The sequence below is a fragment of the Lagenorhynchus albirostris genome, chromosome 2 (genome assembly GCF_949774975.1).
Source record: "Lagenorhynchus albirostris chromosome 2, mLagAlb1.1, whole genome shotgun sequence".
NCBI lineage: Eukaryota > Metazoa > Chordata > Mammalia > Artiodactyla > Delphinidae > Lagenorhynchus > Lagenorhynchus albirostris.
The window spans coordinates 16,483,867-16,501,830 of NC_083096.1; the positions used below are offsets into that span (position 1 = coordinate 16,483,867).

At 45.4% G+C, this 17,964-nt stretch overlaps 1 protein-coding gene across 2 annotated transcripts in view; it reads left to right on the plus strand.

Moving 5' to 3' along the window:
- Positions 1-4,605: 4,605 nt before the first annotated feature.
- The window catches only part of TGFB2 (transforming growth factor beta 2), an 83,955-nt gene continuing 70,596 nt past the window's right edge, over positions 4,606-17,964 (plus strand). For both annotated transcript variants that reach the window (XM_060127160.1, XM_060127167.1), the window contains exon 1: positions 4,606-6,333. In XM_060127160.1, the coding sequence (XP_059983143.1) occupies positions 5,988-6,333 (346 nt within the window). In that variant the 5' untranslated portion in view covers positions 4,606-5,987. The remainder of the gene's footprint in view (positions 6,334-17,964) is intronic.

Consider the following 17,964-nt stretch of genomic DNA (forward strand, 5'->3'; position numbering starts at 1 on the left):
ATACAGGTTTTCTTTTTATCTGCAATTGCTATTGCCTGTTGGTTTTTGTTTTATTTTCATTTTTTAATTGCAGGATAATTGAGGCAGCAGAAAGGCAAGGTTGTTTGAAATAGAGGTTGGTAACTTTGCTCATGGAAATTTACACATTCAGAATTTTCCACAATCTATGAAACCCACTGAAATGATGACAAATTCATTTAAAGACTATATATCTTAAAAAGATAAAAATTCCACTTTATGCTGTCATACTCATTTTAATTATAACATCATTATGTTTTTCTCTTATCCTTCCTCATCTTGGAATTTTTACTTTGTTCATACTTCTTTGTCTCCCTTTCTCCCCAGCAACCTAATTCCAGTCTCTTGGTTTGTGAAGTATCTGGGGACTGCTGGGCTGGTGGGGTCAGTGAAGTAGGAGCAGAGATTCTATAAAGGCAAGTGTCAAACCCTGCCCTAAAAACTAAGGAAAACTGCTGCTGGCTTCTTTTGATCAGCATTAGCATTTTATCAAGCATGTCTCCATATTTTAGTGTAAGACAGCTGTCCCCATAATGTTCATTTATTTATATCAATCACCAAGTGCTATTTTAGTGGCTGAATTTCACCGGGGGTAAGAAACCAGAATCTCTGGCTGATTTCAGTAGGCGGTGACAGTATCCAGGCCTCCGGAGATTGCCCCCTGTTGGAAATCTCACGGAGCTGAAAATATAGAGGTGGAAGGGCCCCAAAGCCACCAGCAGTAATCCATCAACTAATCGCAATTCCAAAGGGTAAGATCAGTGTTCCCACAGTGTATCATCAAAGTGTGAGGAGTTTATCACTTTAAAACCTCACAACCTACTGATACGTCTGCTTTTCCCTGTCTCCTGAGTTCACCCCTTTATCTTTCACCACCTGTGATCTTCTCTTTCAGCCTTTTCCTCCCTGCCAGTGTGCCGTTCTTTGTCCTTTATCACTTCTTTCTTGGATAAACCTATAGATACAGAATGGAAACAATATTTGGATGATTTTTCTTGTGGAAATCACTAAACATTTTCATTTCATTATTCTGAGAGCAGAAACTTGCATAAAAATGCGTACAGAACATAAGACAAAAAGTGTTATGGACCAAACATTGTTTTTGAATTGTGGTATCAAAGATAAAATTACAAGGAAGAACTTAAAAGGCTTTTGGTATATTTTCACAGTAAAGGGTTACTTTGCCTTTCTCAAGTGTAACTATTGAGAGTAAAATGTAATCAATTACAGTAGCTCTGTATATTTCTTTTCCCCACCTCCTGGTTTTTGAGGCTTGAAACCATTGTGGAAAGCTTTCAAAATTGTTACAAATGAAGTTTTTCTTTCACCAGACTTAGGAAGGACCTATTACATTATAAACTCTTCTCTGTGATCCTTAGGGGTAAAACTCCGGGACAGGGATGAGTAGTTGTTTTGATATCAAGCATTTGTTTAGGCTCTTGTAGGACCTGCACATTAGTTAAGTGAATATACCCATTAATGAGCAGAGAAGGGCTAATGGTGGAAACAGCTCTCCCACTGATCTGGAAAACAAAGAATTCCATTTTAGGGTGTTAAACTGGCATTTGGACTTAACTGGATTTTGATAATCATTTAGAGTTCTGTTCACCAAAAGTGTATCTTCTTGCCCTTTCTTCCTACAATTAGTAGGGGCAAAATACCATAGTGTTTAACATAACAATGAGCATGAACTTACAGAAACTGCTAGGAGGCATAACCGTGAAGCAAATTCTAATGAGCATCTTCCCTGGCTTTTTCATTCTATTTATGTTGGAGAAAGAGCTGACAGAAATGAAGAAGTGAGAGGATACAAGAATGGTCACTAACATTTAATGGGCATATATTAAGTGCCAGGTTGTGTTAGAAACTCTCTTGGTACCTTGTGTCATTTAATCCTCACAGTAATCTTAACTTGTTGGTACTATGTGTTATGCCCATTTCATGGATGAAGAAACTAACACAAGTGTCTGAGTAACTTAGCCAGGATCACAAAGCCAGAAAGCGATGGATATTTGAACCCAAGAAAACTTGAGTCTGGAACCTGCCCCTTTTACACTATGCTCACCTGCCTCCTTGAGCTAATCAGGATGGCCTGTGTGGGTGAAATCCCCTTCTACCGCACGGCTTTGGTAAACCAGGGGGACAGCTCTTGAAGTCTTACCTGTTGCATCTTCAAAGGATTGCTCACCTGAGAGGTAGAAAGGGGCGCCTCCTCTCCTGCTACACTCAAGTCACTCTCCTCGGCCACACTAGAAGACTTTACCATCCCCTCCCCTGTCCTCGCTTCCTGGGCTTTAGGAAAGTTAAAAGTAGCATCTTACGAACAGGCCAGGAGTCTGAGGGGTTGTAAAGTAAGCAGTACGTGTTCATCAAACTAAATACCATGGGCAAAAGTGTGTGTGTTTATGTTGGGAAGGGGGTTGTCAGAAGGATTTATGGCTTAGATTGCTTTCCTAGCAGTGATGGAGATGGACTTTTGCTGCTCTATCCACACTCTAATCTGAATCCACTTAACCTCAGGTACGTTTGTGTTTATATCTAGGAGGTAGTCTCCCTAATTTGAGGGGAGGCTGAGCCTATGTCCTTGGCGGAGCACGGTGCCTAAGGTTACCAGCCGCCTTCCAAAGCCAGATCTTCACTCAGTAGCTCCTGCTGTATGTCCTATAATTGCCCCACGTGTAGGAACAGTCACTTTTCCCCTTTGTGTATAGCTAGATTAGTGCAGTTCTCAAACTCAACTCAAAAGGGATGACAACTTGGTGAAACTACTAGCCCCATAGCAGCACCTCTTGAGTATATTTTGCTTTGGCTATTGGAGTTGTAGCTGGTTGTCTGACTGCTTCAAGTTGCTTCAATTTGAAATTGACCTCCAGGAAAGGAACGTGCTAATGCTGATTTACACATAATTTTCAGAATTATACAGAAGTTGGTTGGAACAATTCCTTTATTCCAGAGTTTTCTGATGTGTTTTCATAGGAAAAAATCCCATGTTCAAGGGAGTTCAGGATATGCTGGGTTAAAAGGGTTAAACAGTTTTATTTTCTGTAAGATTCTCAGAGCCTTTAACATGACGGAAACTGTGAATCTGTAAGTAGGCAATAGAGTACCCAGTATCTCTCAAACGTAACTTCACCACACGATCCCTGTTTGTCAGACACTTTCTGGAACCAGTGCTTCTTAGAAATACGTAGTGGATAAGAACATAGACAGTACATTCTGATGGCAAAATCCATCTTACTATGGTCTTGAACAAGGTACTCAACCTCTCTGTACCGCAGTCTCCTCATCTGCAAAATAGAGATGATAATAATAATACCTACTTTAGAATGTTGTGAAGATTAAATGACCATATATATATACATCTGTCGATCTGCCTCACGTTACTAAGTGTAATATGTGTTAGCTACTGTTATCGTAACTATTTACCCCTCTGTTTACTAATGGTATAGGCCCCATACACATGGAAAGTGTAAATTCCAAAAGTTAGAGAAAGCTCCTTGTGACCTTTCTATAATAAAAGGAACATCTGAACTAGGGAGTGATATAGTGGCTTTGAGTTTGGGGGAAAACTCAACAGAGTTTCCAGTTTAAATCATCTGTCTACTCGGTATGGCTACCGTCATGATGAAATGAAAATGTTGACTTTGAGTAACTAAAGGTAAAAGAAAAGAAAAAGGGAAAAGTGAACAGGGGCAAGAATTATTTTTGTATTTATCTAATTTGGACTAGGTTGAAATAGAAAATGTCAAGTTATGAGTAGTGTATAACAGCAACATCAAACACTTAAAATCCCAGCTTCCTGATATATGCTGTGGAAAGAATGAAGTTGATTGCTAAAGTCTAGCTGGGGAAGAAGGTGAAGAGAAAGCCATGTCAAGATGTGGCTTAGGCAGCAAATTAAGAAGATAGCCATTCATTCAAACAGTAAAATAAATATAATTCCTTCTCCAGGTGCAGAAGAGAGAGCTCTGTTTTCAGCCGTTCACAGTCAAATGCAGAACTAGGCTGTAAACAACAAACCATGATAAAATAAGCTTTAGGATAGAGGTACCAGCACGGTGCTATGGAATCTCAGAAAATGATGCCACTAAAAAGCTAGGAGGTGGAGCTTGGATGACCTATCCCAGGGCTGGCCTGGCCCAGAGTCAACTGTTTGATGCTCATTTGCATGAGCGAGCGAGCGAGCGAGCGAGCGAGCGAGCGAGCGAGCGAGAGGAGAGAGAGAGAGAGAGGGAGAGAGAAAACAATACAGGAGGGAAGACTTCCATTCTAGAGCAAGTGATCCCAACTGGGAGGCTGTGAGCGAGCGAGCCACACGAAGTAAAAATGGGAGGCTTGATCGCATGTCCTTCACCAGACGGGTCCAAAATGACTATATAAAGTAAATACCATAAATCACTGTTGTCAGGGCGCACACCACCTCCTCCCTCCCTTCCCCACAGCCGTCCTCATTTCCACACCCCCTCAACGGTTCAGGGAGAGCTCGTGGTCTAAGTAAACGAGAGGACTTCTGACTGTAATCCTAGCACGTCACTTCGTTGAAGGCAAACACGTGGTTCAGAGAGAACTTATAAATCTCTCCTCCCAGGCAGGATCGTGATGTTATCTGCTGGCAGCAGAAGGTTCGCTCCGAGGGGAGCTCCAGAAGCTCCCGACCAGAGAGAGACAGAGAGAGAGAGGCAGGCAGAGGCAGCGGGAGAGATACAGAGAGACCGAGAGAGGCAGAGAGAGACACACACAAGGAAGAGCGAGAGCGCAAGTGAAGGAGGACTGGCGAGAGGGATGGAGAACCTAGGATAACGGTCTAGGGAGCCATTCGGGGGCAAACCGAGGGGCTGCCTGGCTGCAGAAAAGAGGAAGGAGAGGATCTACTGCAGGCTGCCTACTACCCTCGGCGAGAAAGCCCAAGTGGGAGAGAAACCAGGAGTGGGTGGGCAAGGGTGGGAGTCCAAGGGAACCCCTTCGCAACCCCCTAGGAATAAAACTCCCCTGTCGGCGCGTCCCGGGGCTGCCGCTGCGGTCCGCGGGGGGCGAAAGCCACGGCGGCGGCCGCCGCTCGTCTGTTGCCGGGTTGGCGTTTCGAGCGAGAGGAGAAGGAGCAGAAGGAGGGAGCTGGAGGCCGGACGCGTTCGCCAGCGGCGGCGGCGGCGGCAACGTGGAGTGACCGGGCGGGTCGGCGCGCCGGCCGGGGTGTCGGCCCCCGCGCGCACCTCCGGGAGCAGGATCCTCGCCGCGGCCCCCGCGGCCCCCGCCGGACGCGGCCGAGTCCCGGGCGCAGCGCGAAGCGCTCCCGCCTCCCCGCCGGGGCCGGGCTCGCTCCCAGCGCGCGCACACGGGCGCGCGCGCGCGCGCACTCACACACACACTCACACACGTGTGCGCCCCTCCGCTCCGGAGCTGCTGCTGCTCCTACTTTCAGCGCCGTAGTGGAAGGCAGGGCCGCGCTGCTCCTTCTTTAAATATATAAATTGGAGCCGGCCGGCCTCGGCCGCCCCCCTGACAGCGCTGCCCGCGGCCCTCCCGCCGGCGCTCCCGCTGCCAGCCCCGGGACCTTTTCATCTCTTCCCTTTTGGCCGGAGGAGCCGAGTTCGGATCCGCCACTCCGCACCCGAAACTGACACACTGAACTCCGTTTCCTCCTCCTAAATTTATTTCTGCCTAATAGCCACTCGTCTCTTTTTTTGCCCCCATCTCGTCGCTCCAAGAAAACTTTTGCTGACTCCCCCAAGTGAAGCTTCCCCCTTGCCCGTCGTGTATTAATATTTCCACTTGGGGAACGACTTGCCTTTTCTTTTTAAAGGAATTCAAGCAAGATAGCTTTTTCTCTCGGACATTGACTCCCGATTGTTTGCAAAAGTTTCGCATTAAAAAAAAAATCTACCTGATCTGTACTTTGAGAGTTGTTGGTTTCTTTTTATTTTTATTACTTTTTTACTTTTTTAAAAAAAATTTTTTCCACCTTAAAAAAAATGCACTACTGTGTGCTGAGCGCTTTTCTTCTCCTGCATCTGGTCACGGTCGCGCTCAGCCTGTCTACCTGCAGCACGCTCGACATGGACCAGTTCATGCGCAAGAGGATCGAGGCGATCCGCGGACAGATCCTGAGCAAGCTGAAACTCACCAGCCCCCCAGAAGACTATCCCGAACCCGAGGAGGTCCCCCCGGAGGTGATTTCCATCTACAACAGCACAAGGGACTTGCTCCAGGAGAAGGCGAGCCGGAGGGCGGCCGCCTGCGAGCGCGAGCGGAGCGACGAGGAGTACTACGCCAAGGAGGTTTACAAAATAGACATGCCGCCCTTCTTCCCCTCGGAAAGTAAGTACCGCTCCCCGCTTCCACTCCCCGGGGCTTAGCGCTGCCCGAGGCTTCCAGAACCGCAGCCACTCCAGGGATCGCCCTGCCCTCTCCGGGTCCCAGCTCGCTCCTTCCCCTGCTCCTGTCCTCCGTCCCACCCACCTCCTTGCCAGTTGTGTGCTTGAGGACGTTAGGCTTTAAAACGTGGACTTGCGACTTTTAATTTTCTCCATTTCTCCCTTCCCCCAACGCCCCGTCTTTTATAAGGCGTTTTTCTCTTTTTTTCTCTTCCCTGGAATTCTCGACTCGGCCACCGGCTAGGAGTCAGCCCTCCTCTGTCAAACTTGGAGGCGCTCCCTGGGGCCGCGTTAAACCGGGAAACCTTGGTGGGTTTGTTTTCTTTGCTCCAATTGGCCTGAAGCCCGCCGAACTGGTGCACGAGGGGTTAAAAAAAAAAAGTGGCTCAAAACTAGCCTCTCCGGAAGGCGCCCCTTTCCGTGCCGACCTATCAGCTGATTCCCCAAGCCTTCCCTATTGTCTCTAAACTCCCCGAAAAATGTCAGCATCGCCAAGACAAAACCCGATCTGGAGACCCCTCCAAAAACCTACCTCCAACCCCTCAATTCTTGAATCTACTGCCTCGGCGAGGTGTTTACATTCCCCCCAAGGCGAGATCTTGTAACCACGTCCCCTTTTGATTTCACCTGGAATGGTAGAAAGGACAGCTTCGTTGCTGACTACGTTTAAAAGGGTTTTTCCTTCACGTTATTTTTTTCCGAATTCACTCAAACCTGCCTTCTTAAAATCGCCGGTGTAGCAGATCCTTTTTCTTATGCGTTTATCGTTTATCTTTCTCACTCTTGAGCCCGGTGTTCCCTGCCCTTTCATAGGCTTCCTGCAGTCACTTCGTTGCATTCCTAAATCTCAGCGTAGAAGACAGCCGATTTTTTTTTTTTTAAACTGGCTTCTCTGAGGGCAGTGTCCTCAAAACCAGCTGGCATACAGTAGCAACGGGAGTGAATGATTGATTGTTGAGTTCTTTGAGGGGAAGGGAAGAGAGCAGTTAGCTTAGAATGATTTCCAAGTTCTTTAAAAAAAAGAAGAGAAGAAGAAGCATATATTGATGCCTGAGAGGGTTAAATACCAGGAAGAAGAAAAAGAAAAAAAAAAAAAAGAGCTCCAACATTTGCCAATTCCAAATCCCAAGTCGTACACTTTTCATTGGTTGCCCATCTCTCTCCTCCCCTTTCCATGCCCTATATACTCCCTGGCAGCCTTCACAACGTCTCTGTGTCTTGCCTACAGAGATAATATGGCCATCTTGGTAATTTTATCCTAGAGGTTCTAATTGCAGGGTGGTGCTTTTCTTTTTGAATATTTATATTTAGTTTGACAAGTCGTAGTTCCGGGACTTGCCATGTCTTATATTTGATGGTCTCACATTGTCAGCTGAAGTATCCAACCCCAGGCTTCCTGGCGACCTCTGTTTTGCTGCAGCATCATCTCTTCTTGTTTAAGGGCAGAGCTGAGGCAGGAGATCCTGGCAAGCAGGATGATTTTATTATTGTAATTACGTCACCATCCACAACAATGGTGATAAATACACTCCACCCTGGTGATTCCCCCCCGGGGAGTGAAGGAAAGCTTTCTACCTGGGGTGGAGCCATGGAGATAATTAGGAAAGAAAGTTCATTGTAATTAGTCCAAAATCATTGAGACCCAGCAGGGAGTTGAGTCAGTTTGCTTTCTCTAGCACGTGCAACCGTTCTACTGGAATTTGGGCAGGCGGGCAGTTATGTTATGTAGAACCAGAACAAGCCAAGCCTTCAGTGTTTACCTGCAACAGCTCTCATGAATTGCTGGCATTTTCATAACAGAGAGGAGGTCTGATCCCTTCCTGAGATAGGTGTGGAAAGAGCAAATTACCCAAGAGGGTGTTCATTCTTTGTTCTTCAAGCACTCTTCAGTCTAAACAACTGAGGTGATCCCACGCAAGATTATCATCATCACCAAATTGGAGAAAATTCTCAAATTATTAGGATTTCAGAGGTTGGCATCTCAGGTGCGTGTGTGGATTCCCTTCTGCTTCCTCTCCCAGCTACCAAAGAAATGAAAGCCTCTGATCAGTGCAGGATAAAATATAAACTATCAGTCTTCCTACAAAGAGTGCAGGCTTCTTAAAGCCTTAAAGGAAATTTAGGAGCAGAAAGCCTTATTAATAGCAGATTTGATACTACTGTGCTAGGACTGTGGATAATTTTATAGAAAGTAGGTTAACTGATTTTCCAGTACTTTCTAGTTATACTGGAATATAGTGAACCCTTCCAAAAAAAAGGAAGAAAAGAAAAAAAAATCACTCCACCATATTTTTAAAGGGCAAACGGAAAGGACAGCATTGGCTTATATACCAGCTTTCCCTCTTTAGGACCTTTCCACCTAACTTTTAACTCGGTCCTCCCTGAAGAGACGGTGGGGAGGAAGTGTGCCTGTCATTTCTTGAAGGGAATCTGCAGCGGGTCATAAGCCCCAGAGATGAAGGCATGGGAAAGATCACTGGTTCACTTTTTACCACCAACTTATTAGCGTTCAGGGAGTGACTTCAGCTCAAATATTACAAATATGCTCTAACCGTGCTCAATGAGCTATATATCATTACAGATTGTTGGTAGCCCTTTGCAGGACGTTTTATACAGTTCAGACAAAATGCTTTTAGCAATGTGGAGTTTTAAAAGTAAAAATATAAGAGATATTGTATATGCCTTCAGGCATATTTTGTCTTAAATATTATCCTTGGCCCAGCGTACTATATAAATACAGTAAATATGAATAGAACTGGCCAGGTGCCAATCTCCTAGGATGAATTTTAGTCAAGAAGGTATTTATGGGATATAAATAATACTGTGTCAACATTTGAAGAAGGGATCTGATTAGTTTTGAATTTATTCATATTGATCTTTTCACATGCTGTTAGTTTAAGGCTCAAAGTGGAGTTATGCTAAGGTTTACCCATACTTTACCCAGTGGGAATTAGTGGACTTCTCGTCCTTTTGACAATCCACTTGAACTTCAAGCACATCTATTCAAAAGACACTGTACAGGGCTTTAGAAATTTAGAAAGAGTGATTCCACATAACAGAGTAAGAATCCAAATGATTAACAATTAAAATATGTAGACCCTTCGACAGTCAAAAAAAAAAAAGGAAGAGACAAAATTTTATTTTCTTTCTTTCGCCTCTCTTTTCCATGTAACAAATCAGGCACGTGTTGTGGTTCTAACTGTGGTGATTTTGTCCTTTCCCCCGCCCACACCCTCAGGGAACATTTGGCAATGTCTGGAGACATTTTGGGTTGTCATGATTGGGAGTGGAAGGGCCAGGGAGGTTGCTCACCATTCTAGAATGCACAGGAAAGGTCCCTTTTCCACCCGCCACCCCCATACATCAAAGAATTATCCAGCTCCAAATGTCAGTAATCCCCACGTGGAGAAACCCGGTAACCCTGGGATTTATTTGCAGTTGCTGAATTCTGCTAGTAGTACCATTTCCAAAGTAATAATCTGAAAGTAAAACATCTTTATCATCAAAAGGACATTAACATGGAATAGAAAGATAATCAGAAACTTTTCTTAAGTAAGTGGGACTATGAATTTGACTCTTTGGTATGGTGTATACTTCATTATTATGATCTTAAAGGGCCTAAATTAGAGGCATCAAAGGTTCCCATTCATTTAGCCTAAGTAAGGGTGTCGCTCCACCCATCTGTAACTTCAGTCAGCAGCAATGTGATAGTAGTCAGGACAGAGCAAAAAAGAAGTGAGGGATTACCGTGGATTTTCCTTGCAAGGAAAATAAGCAGCTCATGTTAAGGAAGAGTGGAATCTCCAAGCTCAGCAACGGAAGAAAGTTGGTTTATTCTCTCATATTGAATTAGATAAACTAAAATATACAGCCTGAGACATTACGGTGAGGTTTCCTTTGTAATTGTTTCACATAAATGCTAAGCATTTAATACCAAGCAATCTCTTTTTCTATTTCCCCTGTAATTTTCCAAGTGAAATTGAGGAAGATAGGAAGCATACCAATAGCACTATGGTTTGTGGGGGCGGGGGGGGGGAACTCAACGTAACATTCTATTCATGGATATATCTTTTTGTGTACACATTGCTGAACTGTCATCCAATTGCCCGATGAAAGAAAATATTAGCAGTTGCTGGAACATAGTACTATTTTTGCTTGATGTTCAGGGATTTTTTTTCTGTTTCTTAAATTGAACTATAGTTGATTTACAATATTGTGTTAGTTTCAGGTATACAGCAAAGTGATAGGGATTTTATTTTTCAGATTCTCTGTGGATGTGTCAGAAAGAGGGACACAGAGAGAGAGACAGACAGACTTGAACCCCTTCCCTAGACTTCCCCAATGATTGAGTTATTAATACACAGCAGACCCAACTTTAATTCCCCTACTTGTATTGCATCATTGCTTGTACTAACTCTAGTGCCTAATTGTGGTCGCGTTTAACTTTAGGCTCCGTTCTCTTCCAGGATTTTCTCTCTTTTCTTTCTTTTACTTTTCAAAGTCTAGCAGAACTCCTCAAAGAGATATACTGGTTATAACTGAAGTAGTTGGGCCGTCTCTGTTGCCAAGGGAGGCCGGTCTCCTCTCCTGAGGAGTCCCCACTGGATGGAGGCTGGGCTTTGTGAAGCTGGAGGGGTAGATGGGGACCAGCTGACCTGGCAGAGGCTCCGGGAGCCTTCTGTGTCTCCACAGCGACCCCTGGGGTCTACTCAAGGAGCTGCACTTTTTGAACGATGCCTTCTTCCTGGTGAAGAGATGCTGATGTAACCCCAGTCACAGCATCTTTCATATAAAAAGATATGAAAGAATGACAGATCCTGTTTCCTAGAGGAAACTGAGATGTGAGAAAAGGGCTAATGACTCACTGTTGATCCCATATCAAATCTGGGTTAGAACAAGGAGGTCACTGACTTCTAGGCCTTTGCCCAGAGATTACAACACACTTCAAGCTGCATTTTTAGAAGTTTAGGGAAAATAGAGTGGAAGAGCCTGGCCCTGGGAGAGACGGACAAGCTGACCACCGAGGTGGGATTCTGGGGGGACTCCTCCCTCCCCGCCGCCACCCCCAGCCCTTTACAGGTTCAGTATTAAGGTGATCCGGGAGCAAAGAACCTGCAGGCAAGAGCTCTGCAAACAGCCCTGTCAGCTCTCCTGATATAGCATTTCCGGTCCTCAGGGATCCTGGAGAGAGGATGTGGATTTGCCAGATGTGCTCGCTCTCCTTAGGCAGCCCGACTGCCGAAGGGTGGATCCACTTCGCAGATTCTGAACAGCTTGATGAAATGTGCCTCTGGCCCGAGATAAACAAACGTTTCCATTGTCATTTTGAAACCATATGGTGTGCTTTGGGTTTTTAATATTTTTTCAACAGATACTTTTTAACCTAGGAATTCAGTGTTCTCCAGGAACTCCAGGAGGGAGTGTTCTCCCTCCACATACTAGGGATTCTCTGATGGGTTTGTTTAGGCGGAAAAGCTTGTTTCCATCCTGTGTTTGGGAGAAAGTCGCCTCACGCTGCAGTCACAAGTGGGTTTTGGTGGCTGTCGTTGGTTTTGCTTCTTTTCTAACCTCTGATAGGTTAGAACTACACTGCACTGTGACCAGCACCTTGCTTCCGGATTGGCTTGGTGGCCTTGACTCTGCATCTGCACTCCCCCTTGACCACTTCCCCACAGGCTCTAAATTGCCTTCTTGTTCTTCTCTCTTCTGGAATATCTGTGTGTAGGGTGGTGAACTTCATTCAACCATGGCTCCATTTCTTCACTTGTAAAGATGAAGAAGATGCTGGCTTCCTAGGGTTGCAAAGGACTGACCGTGACCTGTGTAAAGACCCCCTGAGCTCTGCTTCTGGCACTTAGTAGACCCTCTTTGCATGCCAGCTATTAACCATTGATTCTCAGACACCATTGATTTAAAGGTACACTGTTATTTTATGTGCCACAGAGAAAGAAATATCACTGACAATTGACTATAACGTGCCATTGATTATGAGATATTAAAAGGAGATATGTTAGAGATATTCCAATATGATTAAAAGTGATGCCCTGGGGACCACTCCCACCAGCCTGGGATGTCTCAGGACCAACAACTCATTCATTTCCTAGTAAGTTCCACGCAGTAGATCTGTTTCCCTGGCTCCCTCGGATTGGTCCTTAGGTGACCTTTGCCACCTAAGGGGCTGGGAACAGAGACCGGCAGGGCTGGTAATCCAGCATGCCCAGCACTATCTAATCCTCATATAGGGAGGCCTTGAGGATCTAGGCTTCGTAGGTAAGATCTCAGATGTCTTAGATAATATCCAAGACCTTTCAGAGTCAGGCCTCTCCTCCTTGCTCAGCAGCCCCCCAACTAAATCCCCCCAAGAAAACTACACTCCAGCCAGATCACCCTCTTTTCCTTTACCCAAATGGGCCCTTTATTTCTGTGCGTCCAGCCCTTTGTTTATGTCATTTCTTCCACTTAGAGATCCATCTTTTAACACCTTTAAATACCCTTCAAGGTTTAGTTAGTACCATCTCCTAATGAGACCTTCGTCGAAGTTCTTTGTCCCATTTAAGTAGCTCTTCCTGTGCACTCTCACAATACTGATATTCATCTCTATCTCAGCCTCTTTTCTTTTGCTGTAGGTAAAATCTAGCTGTGTCCTGACCTGTCTTCTTCATCGGTTTGTAAACTGCGTCAGAACAGGAACCCACTCTGACTTACCTATGTTCTTACAGCACGTTGTTGTTGCTCAATCAATGCTTAATAAAGGAATGAGCGTTTCCCTTTAGAGAATAAGATTGAGTTACCAGAAGAAGGATCAAGAGTTCAAAGCATTGGGGTTTCCCTGGTGGCGCAGTGGTTGGGAGTCCGCCTGCTGATGCAGGGGACGTGGGTTCGTGCCCCGGTCCGGGAAGATCCCACATGCCGCGGAGCGGCTGGGCCCGTGAGCCGTGGCCGCTGAACCTGCGCATCCGGAGCCTGTGCTCCGCAACGGGAGAGGCCACAACCGTGAGAGGCCCGCGTACCGCAAAAAAAAAAAGAGTTCGAAGCATTGGACCGGGAGATATGGAGAGACAGAAATCCACTCACCTCCGTTACTGGGGACAATGTTCCTGATGGATCTTGTCCCTGTGCTGAAGGCCACACAGGCTTCTCAGAACCATTCATTTTCTGTTTCCAGTTTTGCAGATAAAAATGAAAATGATGGCGATAATGATGATGATGAAAGCTAACCCTCATTGGGTACATACTGCGTGCCGAGGATAGTTTTAAATATTTTACACGCATGCACTTATTTCACACTCAAAATACCAGACTGGTATTTTCCCTGTGACGTATGAGGACATGGCTATAACTATTTCTATCAGCGACGTCTTACCGGAAGTCAGACTTTTAGGTACCACAAGTAATGGAGGCCCCAAATAGAGACCAGGAAATGGAGAGCATGACTTTTCCTGCCCTCTTGCAAAACGATACAGTCCCTCCATGAAAGGGTGGTGACTCTCCTCACCTGGCAGGAATTACATTCATAGAAGCTCTGCATTCTTTCCCTCCAGAAGGAAGTATACTTCTGAAGCCTTTCCTACCACCCTGGGTCTCTCTTCTTGCCTCTACCACATTCTTCCACTTTTATCTCTGCACTCGGTTGATACAAAAATTGTGATTTCTCAAGTCTCCTGGTCTTGATCTTGAACTGCAACCATTTTCTTCACAACATTTTTATAAATTTGATTGGTAGGTGATTCGTCTTGTCTCTCGCAGAAAATTAATTTATTGAGGAAGGCAGGATGGTGTTGTACGGTGAGCACAGACCTGAGAGCCAGGCAGCCCCAAGAAGTGAAAGAAAGAGAATAAATAAAAGGGAATCGCACCAGAGGAATCTCAGAGGCTGAAAGGGAAGAGGGAGCATCAAAGACAGGAAGTCCTACTCCAGGCCAATGGCAGTTGTTAAAATGTGGTCTTGTTCGGGTTAGCAGCTTGGCTGTCTCCGTGCAAGTTATTAAATCGGCCTCGTTGACATTTAAGTGGCTTCCTGCTGAATTCATATCCTACCTCTGCCATCACTGGCTTGGTGACCAGGCCGAAGCCCCTGCACTTAAGCTGATCTCAGTTTGTTCACTTGTCACGATGAAGAAGCTGATATCTGCCCCCTAGGGTTGTAGAGGATGGATGATGACATGCAAAGAAAGGCCAAGCGCAGCTGCTTCTGGTACCTAATAGGCGTGCTTTACACGGCAGCTATCATTCACTGAATCTCAAACGCTATTGATTTTACAGTGCACCATTATTTTATATGCCACTTAAAAAGAAATATCATTGCCCAGTAATTGTAACGTGCCATTGATTCTAAGAGGGCATCAGGATTTTAAAGGTATGAAAATATGAAAAATATGTAAAATCAGTGAAGTCGCATAAATATTTGTGGATTGGGAGAATAGCAGTCCATGTGCATGTAGCAGAGTGCTGTGTCCTAGAAGCACATCGAAAATAAAATTAAGTGGGAACATGATATCTGCCCTCGGAAAACGTTTCTATTTAGTAAACTTTAAGAGCCTGCGACTGGTAATCGCCACCTCTGGCACCAGAAGGTCCACATCATGGATTCCTCCCAGCTGGAGTGTCTTACTGTGCACGCTCAGCGCATTAATATCCAGTTTTGATTTTTTTTTTTTTGACATCTCAAGATGTTACCAGTTGTTTCAAAGGGGCTTTACATTTCTAGGAAAAAAATGTTTAAAGTTATTTTTAACGGATCTCTCTGAGTACACGTATGAGTCACATAGCACTCACCTCTTTATCTTTCTGGGCCTTAAAGGTTGAAATCCAACAAAGGATAGGGGGAGGGTATTGCTCAGAAAAGGCTAACATGCAGAAGGGACTTGTGGGCAATGTGCCTCTGGGCTGGCGCGGCCCCTCCTCCCCGGCCCCCTGTCTCACCCGCTCCCCTGGGGAGAGGCTCTGTTAAGAAGGAAGCCAGGACGTTTGGACCTCCCTGCATCTCCATGACCAGGCACCAGCCACAGCAGTTTCTTCGCTGTCAGGCGACTCATTTAAAAGCAGACTTTAGCAGCAAAATGCCATTAGGGGGTAGAAGTCTCCCAGAGGAGGATGGATGGGAGGAAGGGGAGAGGGTAGTGGAGGAGTCACCACAAAGGGTTTGAGGAGGAAATGAAAACTTAGGAGGTGATGTCAGAGAGGAGAGGCCGTACTACGCCCAGGGTAGCTGTTAACAGAGCAGAATGATCTCTGCGTGCGGTAGCATCCTGGCTTTCCTGGGGCGACCGAGTAAAACCACTCCGTTGGTATGAGAGGACGTTGCCGTGCAAGAGGAATCGAGTTTACTGGATTTAGCATCTGTTACAAGGAGGGAAAGCCTGCTGGTGCCCAGAAAGCTCTTCTGTGTGGACCAGCCCCCATCCCTTCATTCTCAAAAATGAGCCCTTGGATTTGGTTCTGCCTGATAAGTCAAAAATGTGGGGCTTAGATGTTCCTTTAATCACAACAACTTGAGGAACTTAAAGCAAATGGAAAATGCTTTCTGGATGTTACAAAGCCCAGACCTTCTGAAAATAGTTCAAATGCATTTCCAACGTCCCCAGGCAGCTGTTTGCGCTCACACTGGCACGTTGCACACATCTCTGTCCACAGAGAAACTGTCACTCTCCCTTCGGGCCTTCCTCGTGGCCTCCATGTCAGTAATTAGGAAGCAGGACGTTCCTGAGGGAGAGACGTGGTGTTTCTGAAAGGAGAGTCATGGGGCAGCTGTTGGAGAGTAAGGCTGCTTTTTTGGAGATGTTTGTTTCAGGAAGTGCTGTAGCATCTTTCCAGTCTCAAGGAAGAAAAAGAAAAATGTTGTGACTTTGACCTTGGCGCTCCGTTCATTTGGCTTTTGCTATCTAACCCACACCACACTGACAAATACCACATCTGTCTTGACAAGCTAGTTCACAAATAACTGCTCATTCATAACTTCAGGCTGTTGTAAGAATCCTTATTTGTTACTTCAGCTTGTGAACGAGAATGCACAGTTTGGTTTTGAGAAAGACATTGAAACGATCAGAAGTCCACTGGTCTTTGCAGATCTCAGGGGAAGCACTCTCTAAAAGAGAAGACCATATTTTTTAATGTGTTCTAAGAGCGCTAAAATATATTATTGCCCATAAATGGGAATTTTCTGGGAAGTTTAATTTTTAAGTTTTGGAGTCATTTCTGTATTGGGAATTGAACACTTCTTAGACCAAATTCATCAGGGATTATTCTCTCTAGAGAATACACAGTCACTTTGTCATTCCTTCCACTGGGGGGGTTCATTCTTATAGGGTCATTTATTTCCCTATCCATTGACCTAATCTCATTTTCACTTTGCTTTGACAACTTAATGACCATGCCATTGAAGTTGTTTCTTCTTGCTTTATAATAAACTCATATAACTCAGTTGCTGGCTGAGAAAGGCCAGAATGGGGGCTGGCGGTGGGGCGGGGGAAAGGTAGATGACTTATTCTGATTCGACTTTAGAAGGAGAAAAAAAAAAGGAAAATCACAGACTGAGGACATTTCTTTGTAGAAGATGGATGATTTGGTAAAGGAACTGCCCACTTGGAGGTCTGTCAGGGTTTTCGGTTGGGGAAGTGTTTCTACATCCAAGTTCACACCTTAGCATCTGGGGCTCTGGAAGTTAAGGAGAGAGAAACAGAGGTAGGAGCTGTTACCCGGAAGTAGCTGGGCAGAACCAAAGGAGAATTATGGCTGTCACGTCAGGTTCTAAGGCAGCAGTCCTCACTCTGAGATATGTCTATTATATAGTCATTTTGATCTGAATAGTAACTTAGTCATTCATTCGTACCTCCCCGCAGTGTCAAGCCTTAGGTTGTTAAGTGTGTTAGTAGATTTCACTGGTCACATCTGTGAACCAACCCACTCCTGAGCGAACGCTCTTTCACCTACTCAAATTTTGCTTTTCTCCTCCATGGAATTAGGTGGCAGGTGCTGGTTTGTCTTGTAGAGAGAAATATTTCAGAAGAATTCCACTGTCAGAAAACATCACCATCAATAATGAAACTATGTGTATAAGGTCATGTCTAATTTCATTCATTCTTTGGCAATTGTATCAGGATTCTAGAAAGAGGGTCTTGAGCCAAGCTGACCCCGAGTCATTAGACACCGGGGATCAACGGTTTGCCCTTTCTCAGTAACATTTGCTGGGAATTCTCTAAGTGGAGTAAAAACTCACTGTCATCCAGAGCTGGGAGGAAATGACAGTACCCACTTCCGGAGTTGCTGTTATCAGAGAGATGGTGTTTGCGTGGAGGGTGTTTGGGTGGAGGGCTGGGGAGGGGTTGAGGGGCAGGACTAATTTGATGGGGAGTTCACTGCAGCATTTTTAATGACATTTAATTCTGCTTAAGCTATCATTGCGTTAAGAATGGCTTTCTGGGCTTCCCTGGTGGCGCAGTGGTTGAGAGTCCGCCTGCCGACGCAGGGGACACGGGTTCGTGCCCCGGTCCGGGAAGATCCCACATGCCGCGGAGCGGCTGGGCCCGTGAGCCATGGCCGCTGAGCCTGCGCGTCCGGAGCCTGTGCTCCGCAACGG